The sequence below is a fragment of the Sinocyclocheilus anshuiensis genome, unplaced genomic scaffold (genome assembly GCF_001515605.1).
Source record: "Sinocyclocheilus anshuiensis isolate Anshui unplaced genomic scaffold, SAMN03320099.WGS_v1.1 scaffold1361, whole genome shotgun sequence".
NCBI lineage: Eukaryota > Metazoa > Chordata > Actinopteri > Cypriniformes > Cyprinidae > Sinocyclocheilus > Sinocyclocheilus anshuiensis.
The window spans coordinates 33,405-44,212 of record NW_015549631.1 but is presented as its reverse complement, the minus strand read 5'-3'; the positions used below and the strand labels follow the sequence as shown (position 1 = coordinate 44,212).

Genomic DNA, 10,808 nt, shown 5'->3' with positions numbered 1-10,808 from the left:
GAGAATATATGACCAGCAGTGAAATGTAAGTCAGGTCCGCTCCATGGACAGTGCAATTATTAAAGAATACAAACACAAAAAAATTATATATAAATATAGGTATGGAAAAAGTCAGATAAAAAAATAAGAATAAAAATAAAATGTGCAGGACAGTTCACATTTGGAACTGGCCAGTGCTAAAAAAATGCTGGGAAATCACTTCATGTAGTCCCAAGATTGATTACTGATAAACTGTCTGAAAAAAGAAAGTCACGTTTTAGAGAATAAAAATCTTTCAAATGTAGTGAAGTTAAAGTCATAAGTTCCCAGAAAAAATAATACTCAAGTAAAGTACAGATACTCAAAAAGTGTACTTAAGTACAATACTCAAGTAAATGTACTTAGTTGCTGTCCGCCTCTGCAATTATCTTTATTCGCCAAGTGTGCGCAGACACACAAGGAATTTATTGTGGTTTTTAAGGTAATATTGTCAGATAATTAAAAAGATAGACCACTAAAGGATATTTCTAAAGAAGTTGAGACAAATCTAAGATGTTGTTTCTTGAAGCTGGATCACAGCAATCTTATATATATAGAGAGAGACCATTTAAACGTTTATATAATATTTAATTAAATATTAGGAAAAAAATCAAATAAAATAATAATAATAATTATTATTATATATATATATATATAAGCTAGATGCCCAGCTGATTTTTACCCGCATTTGGCGGGTTGGCGGGTGTTAATTTCAAACCCTGTATATAATTATATATATATATACATATATATTTTTTTTTTTTCCCATAATATTTAATTAAATATTATATAAAATAATAAATAGTCTAATAAAAATGTTACTTTTATTTGAAATGCTTTGCCTCTTGGCTGTGTCCTGTTTTAAAAACATTTGTGGTTTGCTCAGATAGTCTTTTTTCTATAAATAATATAGTTTAAAAGAAAAGAAAAGACAAGAAATAAACTGCAAAAGAAGCTCCAAATCATTAAAGTTGCGAGCATTTCTCATCTTTTGGACGGAGAAAGTCTTGAGAGCGGTCGGGCGTCTAAAATTTGAGAAATGCTCAACTTTATAAAAATGACAGGAGGTGAGCACCAGGCGGCAGCCATAGGATTGTATTTAATTCAGATTTCAAATGCAGTTTGGATGCTTTCAGGGTCACTGGCTGGGTAAAAAAAAAAAGTCTGTTAAATAGAAAGGCTAAGATTACTTTGGTCGAAAATCTAATTTTTCCAACTGTAGTATATGATGATTACATTGACCATTTACTGAAGTCATCCATAGAATATACACACTTCATGTGCAGAACGGTGGGCAGGGCTAAACAGGCAGTGATGCAGAAGCAGGAGTTGATCTTCTTCTGAGGGGGCGGTGTTTAGCCACACTATTACATCATATGGACGGAGAAAGTCTTGAGAGCGGTCGGGCGTCTAAAATTTGAGAAATGTTCAACTTTATAAAAATGACAGGAGGTGAGCACCGGGCGGCAGCCATAGGATTGTATTTAATTCAGATTTCAAATGATACACACTTCATGTGCAGAACGGTGGGCAGGGCTAAACAGGCAGTGATGCAGAAGCAGGAGTTGATCTTCTTCTGAGGGGGCGGTGTTTAGCCACACTATTACATCATAAAGTGGCACATTCCACAACCTGTCATTTTGGCAGATTGGCTTAAACATACGCTGTTTTTAGACTCACAAAAAAGTTTTGAGTTCTGAAACTCACAGTATGTTTTATAGTACAATGACCCTTTGTATGTCAAAAGATCTAGGGAATTTCTCTGGTCATGATCCCTTTAAATCAGTCATATGTCCATCTGTCTGATAATGCACATACAGTGTTGTCTTGAACAATATTAAAGAAACATCTAAGTATATTGTAGTTGGTACATTATACTCTGTACGTAATACAGTAAAGCTTTGACAATTGATGTGTGAATGGACCTTATTTCCTCTTCATTTGAAGTTCATGCTTTTGCTCTCACTGGTAGACTTTTTATTTAGCTATTTTAATCATCTCTTTTGCCACTATTGAATTGCAATACATTGTCACATAAATATACAGTGAAGGGGTGGATTTCCAATCTCCCCCTCTTTTATTATTTAATGAACAAGTTAGCATAGTTTTCTTAAAACTAGTGCATCTATTCCGGTATTTATGTTACAAGCAATGTCTGTATGTGGTATCTGAGAGGTGACCGAGGGTCTGACCCGTGTCAGGAATGCAGTGTTTACTCATTTAGCCCAGCTTCTAGAGAATAAATATGTATTTGTTTTGTAATTTGAATCATATAATCAAATGTTATGTTTCATAGAAAGAGAGTTGTCATTTTTATTCTGTGGTTCTCATGAGAGCTGTGCAACTGTGCTAAGAACCACGAAGGTCACCAACACACCACATGTACTACTAAACCACTTGCCAACATTCTTTAAAATAACATATGTTATGTTCCATAGACAAAAGAAAGGAAGAAAGATGTAGAAAAATGCAGGTTAAGATTACATGAGGGTAAATAAATTATGACAAGAGTTCTTATTTTTCAGTGAGCTATCTGATGATGATGATGAAGGATTTTGAGGAGAGTGATAAAGACAGGAATGGCTAGGTGAGCTGGAGAATAGAAAATAAAGAAATTAAACTGACAGTTAAAAAGACAACTGTGGTATTTGAAACAAAATTGAATGGAGTACAAAAACAAATGTCAACATGTTGAATAAGAGCACAAAATACACAAAATAAACTGTGAAGGAGACTCTCAAATCATTATTCACTCTAATATTTCCTTCAATATAGGATTTAAAATACAGAAATTATATACAATTAATTTTATCCACATTATACAATGACAAAAATGTTTTTATAAAACATGACAAACGTGTCTATGGGCTCTTGGTTTGTGTAGACAGAGTATGAGCTTTTCTGATACAGTAAGTAGCCTACATCCTACTAAAAACCCTACTAAAAACCTATTTTATACCATGAACAAGTCTCTCTGTATGAATATGTTTGACCTCTTGACCCAGTCCAGGTTCACGTTGAGACGCTTCGAAATGGTATGACGTAACGCATCCGCTTTCGCGGAAAATTTTATACCATGAACAAGTCTCTCTGTATGAATATGTTTGACCTTTTGACCCAGTCCAGGTTCACGTTGAGACGCTTCGAAATGGTATGACGTAACGCATCCGCTTTCGCGGAAATCACGTGACTTTGTCAGTTTGAGACGAGTCCAGTATCAGAACACTGAATCACGGCAGTCATTCAGTTTAGATGCGGTCAGAAGCGACTTATAAGTATGAGGAACCTTTCCTTCATTTGTTGGGTTTTATTACTCGTGGACGGTAAGTCGCCTTTATTTTTATTAGGCTAGTTTTATTAATATTCAACACTTTCGGTTTCAATATAAGCCAGAAACAGAACATTTGCTGATATCTTCTAACGTTAATATCTCCAGTGTTTTAATACATACAAACGTGTATTACTTTTCAACAAATAGACGTTGTTGTGATAAATCACACCGCACCAATGTAAGCGTATTTCGAGGGTAAGGTAGTTGTGTATGTATGTGTGTTTGGTGATTTTAGACACTAGAGGGCGCTGACGGCCTGTAATAATCTGCGCGTCATTTGTGGATACAAGCGTCTGTTTAATGAATAAATAATTCACTCTGGTCGTGGTGTAGGTTTTTGTCAGTAGCACTCTTTGTACTTGACACTAATGTGCACACACAGTTTACTCAGTTTATTTGTATGAGATAAATGTGAAAACATTAGCCTATTCAAGTTTGAGACATGCATATATACATTATTTTTTAATGTTTTTAATGTGGTTTTATGTTTAGGCTTAATGTAATATGACATATTTTGCTTCTTTCCGCTATGTACTGTTGAGTCACCACTGTAAAATCCACACACATTTTTCCTTAAATGGACAGCACTGTTGTTTGAGCTGGTGTAATAATATGAATTTTGCTAGTGAAAACGTATTGTTTACTGTTTCAGCAGGATATACTAAAGAAAAAAAAATCAAAGTTTGTATAAAAGTGTCTATAATAATAATGCATTATCATATTTATAGCAAAAGCTGATATCTGAAGCTGTGAAAAGAAACAAATCAGTTCTTGTTTATTTTTATTTTCTTGTGTTTTCCAGTTTCTCCATCTGGTCATGTCAAAACCAGTGATGAATACAACATGGCAAGGATAGAACAGTATTCTGGCATGAGTACGTTTTCTCTTCCCTTTAATTTTTACTAGTTATAATGGATAACGCCTTATAGGCCTAGGCCTATTTATGCCTTCCATGCAGGGGCTATGGTTGAAATTTAGTTATACAGTAAATTTGTTTGTGAAAAAAAAAACATTAATAATAATAATAATAGACAGCACAAATATTAACAATTTCTCTTTGCAATACTGCTCCTGTTTGTTCTACAGATGTGTTTGTTGCTGTGGCAGATGGGGTGAAGACGGTGATAGTGATGGAGGGAGATTCTGTCACTTTAAACACTAATGTTACTGAAATAAAGAGAGATGATACCATACTGTGGATGTTTGGAGATGATAACTCTATCATAGCTAACATGAATGAAGCAGCTGGAATTTTCTCTGACAATGTTAATGAGAGATTCAGAGACAGACTGGAGCTGGACAAACAGACTGGATCTCTCACCATCAGAAACATCAGAACTGAACACACTGGACTTTATCAACTAAAGATCAAGAGCACAACTGAGATATCGAAGAAATTCAGTGTTACTGTCCGTGGTGAGTAATTTGTCTTATAATAATTGTAAACTGATCATTACCTATAGATTTAAGGTGCAGTATGCGATTTCCGGACCGGACCGTACACCAAAACACTTGTAGCCAATCGGCAGTAGTTGTCTAAATTGTGAGCAAGACACAAAGCTCACTTCTGCCCGACAACTTGTGTTTATTTCTAAGGTTGTTATTTACATTATAGATTATTTAGCCTAATTTGTTAGTGTTCTGATCTCAGAAAAGTTTATGTGATGCAGTGTCATTGTGACAAGGTTTATGCGCACACTGAGAGCTTTATTTATCTTTTAAATGCTCCTTATTATGGTTTGATACTTCTCTCCTGACCAATTAACTAATGGCTTAAATGAACGACTAACGGTCGACTAGGAAAATCTTTAGTCACGGCAGCCCTAGAGATTTTAAGAAAGACTGTAGATAGAGAGATGGCTGAGAGACATTACAAAAGAGAAAAGGTCAGGGGAATATCACTGGAAAAAGAAGGCTTATGATCAGGCAAAAGCTTTAGGGAGTGCATTAATATTGGAAAAGTTTACAGCACTGAAGAGACCTAAGCAGGAAGGCCTGAAAACAGATGCAGAGATTGCATAGTTTCTGCTCAATATGTGAGTAACACTGGTTTTACTATGCTTCACAGAACCAAGATATGCTGTAGTTGCAATCTTATCAACAGTTTTGGGCTCGTTACTCAGAAAATGTAATTTATTACTCTTTACTAGTTACTACTTTCAAAAGTAATATTATTACTTTAGTTATTATTATTTCTGGCAACTGTAATTGGGTACACTACTAGATACATTACTTTTCTTTCATGCCCCACAGAAGTTGTAATTGCGAATCTTCCCCACTAAATTCTGACTGCAATCCAGTGTGGATTTTGGCCAGATGATGAGGCAGAAATATATTGTTAGTAACGTTTTAGAAGAAGTTATTACAAGCGCTCATTTGATAGTGATTGATAGTGACGTTTAAGTAAAAGTGTTGTATTATTATCATTAATTGTGTAGCTTGAAGCTAATTGTAGCTATAATTTCTCTGATAACCATATACGATTATATTTCATGATGCATTTTATCAAAAGAAATAACAGAAGTATATATTAAAATGTTTTGTTTTCTAATACAATTTATATCAAGATTAGAGAGATGTGGCTGGGCAAGCCATGCAATGCTAGAGTAAACTAATGCCATAAATATCTTTTCTCCTTACAAAATCAATGTAATTGCAATATTTCCATCCCCTGAATGCAAGCTTTTCCATATTCCAAGCTTGCCTGCTGCACTGGTGGCTTCATGTGCCTGTCAAGTCATGAAAATTATGAAAATAAATCTAGGAATTATTGGATTGTTGGACTTCAAATCAGTAGGGGTTGAGGCATAAAAAGTAACTAAGTAAGGAGCTGTTTTAGGGATGGTAACTGAAATCGTATTAGTAATAAGTTACACTAGTTACTGCCCAACACTGGTTATCAATAGTAACAGGACAGTTTTGTGTGTCAGTATTTGTCTGTGATGTGTACAGACTCTTGCTTGTATACACGTTCATGTTTACAATTCTTGTTAAAGAGACATCCACACTCTCATTACGTGTTTGTGCATTTTGGGGAAGGAGCAATGAAGGCGTCAATTAATTCATTCCGTTCATTCAAGACTATATTCAGTGTTTCTCGGGAATCGCTTAGTGCACCTGTAATTGTTTGAGAACAGCTTAGGTACTGCGAAATGATCAGGTGTCACCTTTATAGATTGATTTGGATTTTTCATCTGTAAAATAAATAGTTAAAAATAAAAACAGCAAATGGCAAAGACATTCAGAGTACAGTGTGCTTATTCTGAGCAAAACTTGTAATAGACAAATTGTAATACAAATAATATTATCGGGTAGAATAGAACTTTAAAACTAACTTTAATACCAGAAATACATTCTAAATAAGATTTCAGAGATTTATTTTATAGCAATTTTCAGTTCAGGTAATTGTAACTTTTCACATTACATATGTATGAAAAGCCAATCCAAAAGATGAATAGGTATAGGACGAGAGAGTTAATAGACTCAGTGCAATCCAGCCACGCAGTATGGTAATGTTCACCAATTAGTATATACAAGTACAAATGTGGAAATTACTCAAAGCAATTTGAACTTAATCTCTTTCCAAAAATTGTTCATGTGTTTGTTGCTGTGACAGATGATGTGCAGTCAGTGTCGCTGATGGAGGGAGATTCTGTCACTCTACACACTGGTGTTACTAAAATACAGGGAGATGATCAGATACTGTGGAAGTCTGGAGATCAAGGCACCCTCATCGCTCGCTTAACCTGTTAACAGTCACCCCCGCTAGTTGAGCTCAAACCCAAACCTGACCTACACAAACTAAAACAGTCACAGTTCATGAACCCTCTGGACTACAGACATAACTGAGGGCTCTTTAGAAAGATGATAGTTAAGAGTTTGTTGCTCAAGTATCCAAAATTATTATTGCAATGTAGACATAAATTAAGAGAAGCTTAAATATTTTGACAAGTAATAGTTAATTTATTTACATGAAAGATATTTAGGAATAAATAAATGAAAATATGTCAGAGCAACTTAAAAAGCAATGAAGTCAAAGCCACAATTCTGACCAAGTTATACATCAAATTAGAAGATGGAGCCACTGAAAATTAGGTTCATCTAAGCTTTTCTTCTTGAAGAATGCAACTTTTAAGAAGTGCACTTAATACAAGTATTTTAAGCTCACATTCAGTTCAGGCTCAAATTTTCACATGGAACACCCACTTTTTACCATCTAATCAATTCTGATGTATAAAATCAGGTTGTGTCTCATTTTTTTCCCTCATTGGATATACTATTTCACTTAGCAATGCACCAAATTGGATAAAAATCAGTTGCAATAAAATGGGTTGCAAAATTTGTTTCACATTGACTTTAAGAATTAAAAGCGATGTGTTCTCAGTGTTAAATTCTCTTTTTTTATCTCCCAGTTTAATAAGCAGAGTCATGTCTAAGTGAGACATTCATAGATATTACTGAAAAAGGAAAAAAAATGGCATTGCGCTGTTCTCAAAACCTGTTTGAGCATCACAATCAGCTTGACAAAGCAACATTGACTCAACCATTGGAGTGAGATTAGGGCAGGACTAAATGTTTTACTAACCAATTGAAGATGAGGGGAGTGCGTGAAAAACCTGTTAGAATACAGTTACTACAATTTTATATATTTTTTTTATGATGCCAGTGGCCTATGAATTACACAAGGTACATTCAGAAAGAATAAAAACATTAAGATTCTCAATTACAAATTCTATGCTTAAAAATCTACATATGGCTAACTGAAGAATTTAACAATCCATATAATTCTCTGTAATCATTTGTTGGCTGCATTTTACACCCATCAAAAATTGAGCAAGCGTTACATTGACTGACTGTGCACAGTGAAGATTGGGTTGGGCATTTTTGGAGGTTACACTGTTAGAGTGTTTTGAATCTCTGACCAATCAGTGCTGCAGAAAAAACGCTGAGGGCAGGGTTATTCTGTTCGTAAGACTCTAACAAATATGATAATATAGGGTTTTATTACTGAAACAACATCAGAGTGCAAAATTTGATGTACAATAAAAAAGAAATGTAATTCTCCCTCGAGAAATATTACTTAATCAAAACAAACGTCACATCACTATTTGTCTTAAATTTCTACATTTTAAACTAAAACTCTAACTGATTTTTGGTTTCGGATAGTTATCATGAACACTACACCGATGTTTGCATGATTGAGTTTATCTGTCATCGTCACTGGACAAAAACAGCTCAGAACTCCCCGTTTCAATGTTGCGTGTATTTATACGAACTCCTAATACAAATGAAAACGATACTATTGTTATAATATCACGATCATAGATTTAGAATCCTGAGCCTTTAAACTGTCGAATGACATATTGTAAGTCTATATTAATTAAGACTTTGATAGTAAAATCATTCAGTAAATGTAAACTTACAAACCTCGGAACCGTCGATGGTCTCGAGCAAGTTAATGGATTAAATGGCACTACTGATGCTAGATGGGAAAACATGATCAGACTGAATGATCATACTGGAGACCTCACCATCAGAAACATCCAAACTGAACACTCTGGAGACTATGATCTGGAGATCAACAACAGCAGCATGATCTTACACAGGAAATTCCATATTGCAGTTAGTGGTGAGTGGCTCAAACTTTTCTATCATGTATTGTTTTTTTATGAATCTGTTGGGTTCTACAATTATCAAATTATCATTTTTTTTATGTTTACCCTACCATACAGAGAACAGTTTAAATGCTCAAATTCACACCTTATTTTGTATTAATGCAAACAAAAATGTATTGTTAATTGTACAGTCAACAGTGCAATCACAATTTCTCAGCATTATTATTATTAAGGTGTAAATGACAGTTGCTAGCTTACAGGATATTTCACCTAAAACATTAAATGCCTGTCATTATTTATGCACCCTCATGTCATTCCAACTAGGTATTACTTCCCTTCTTCTGTGGAACATAAAAGAACATTTGAGCTTCTTTTTGTTTGCCAGAAGAAAGTAAGTCTTATAGGTTTAGAATGACAAGAGGTTGAGAAAATGATTACATAATTTACATTTTTGGGTGAACTATTACAAAAAATGTCAGGATATTTCAATGCGACACAATGAAAGATTCCTTTGTGCGTCAGTCTACCCCTGGAGGATGGACAACTTTGAGTTGGATGTGTATTATCAAATCAACAGTCATCAACAATGGTGACATTAGAGTACTTCGAAATGAGCACGATTTTCACTAGATTTCACTAGTGATCACTGGCAGAGATAGGACCGGGTACTGCAGTCTTACGAAAAGCCTCATATAAATGTTCATGCATATATAGGCATTAGGAATCAATTAAAATGTCGATCTGCCTCTGTCAACATATGTCTTCAATAGCAGGAATCTTTGCTGATCTATTACAGAGCTCCCCCCGAGTTCACAGTGGCAGACAGCTGGTCCAGTGTTGGCAGTCATTGTTGTGATCTTAATCGTGATCGGAATCGGAATCTGTATTGGGATCAAGATGGGTTGGTTTGAAGTATGTTGGCCATGCAAAAAGAGTAAGTAAAATGAGTGTAATTCAAGCATGAAATTGAATATGTCAACCTGACACCTGAAAATGTTTGGTTAATAGGGGGAAGCTAGAGATTTCTTGACTCAGGTGGTAAATTAATGAGAAGTTTTTTTCAATTGGATTCCATCTGTTCTGACTCAGCATTAAATGCGTAAACAAACAGGTCAATGCTTCATTAGTCACAGAGCCAGAGTTTCAGAAATTAACCTATCAACAGCTTATTTCTTATTATATATCTTACATAAAAACACCCCAAAAGGAAATGAAACATAAGATAATTGTCAGTGTTTATTTTGCAGCCTTTTTTGTAAGTTTCTTTGGGTTTGTGTAGCTGTAGCATTAACATTACATGTAGATCAGCACTATTTGCGTATCTGTCTCCTTGTAACTCTTGTGATTCTTTTCTTTGTTTTATTATAGGTGGTGAAACAAATACAGAGTGTGATACGATGCAGCAATTGAACAGAGATGACCAATAGCAGTAGTTCATAGTCAGTACACATTAATAGAGTTTGAAAATCAACCATTTTGCACTGTGAAAAGGAGTTAAGACTTTTATTTTATTTGAAAATAAAAAAATAGGGAAAGGTGCTTTAATTTATTATAAAGTTGATGATTGTCATTCATTCATTATCTGCAAACAGATAAGGTTTTTATTTTATTTTATTTTTTTGGTAGTTTGACTAATTTTTGTATAGAAATTTGATTATTTTTTACTTTTTTTGGTAGTTTGACAAATATTATTATTATTATTTTTATGTTTACAGTGAGTTTCAAAATGACAGAGCCCCTAAAGGGACATGAAGGGAAAAAAATTAAATGAGAGGAAAAACAACGTCAATGCATTTGTGTTTTGCTTTCCTCCAAAAAACATTTTTGTGTTCCCCCGAGAATTT

The 10,808-nt window shown here is 34.4% G+C and overlaps 1 protein-coding gene across 1 annotated transcript; it reads left to right on the top strand.

Annotated features, from left to right (window-relative positions):
* Positions 1-3,197: 3,197 nt before the first annotated feature.
* LOC107659625 (uncharacterized) lies at positions 3,198-10,486 on the top strand. The gene is made up of 7 exons (XM_016448641.1): positions 3,198-3,341; positions 4,152-4,223; positions 4,436-4,765; positions 6,966-7,090; positions 8,813-8,978; positions 9,761-9,898; positions 10,333-10,486. The coding sequence occupies exons 1-7, from the start codon at positions 3,296-3,298 to the stop codon at positions 10,389-10,391; spliced, it is 936 nt and encodes a 311-aa protein (XP_016304127.1). The 5' UTR covers positions 3,198-3,295; the 3' UTR covers positions 10,392-10,486.
* Positions 10,487-10,808: the final 322 nt, after the last annotated feature.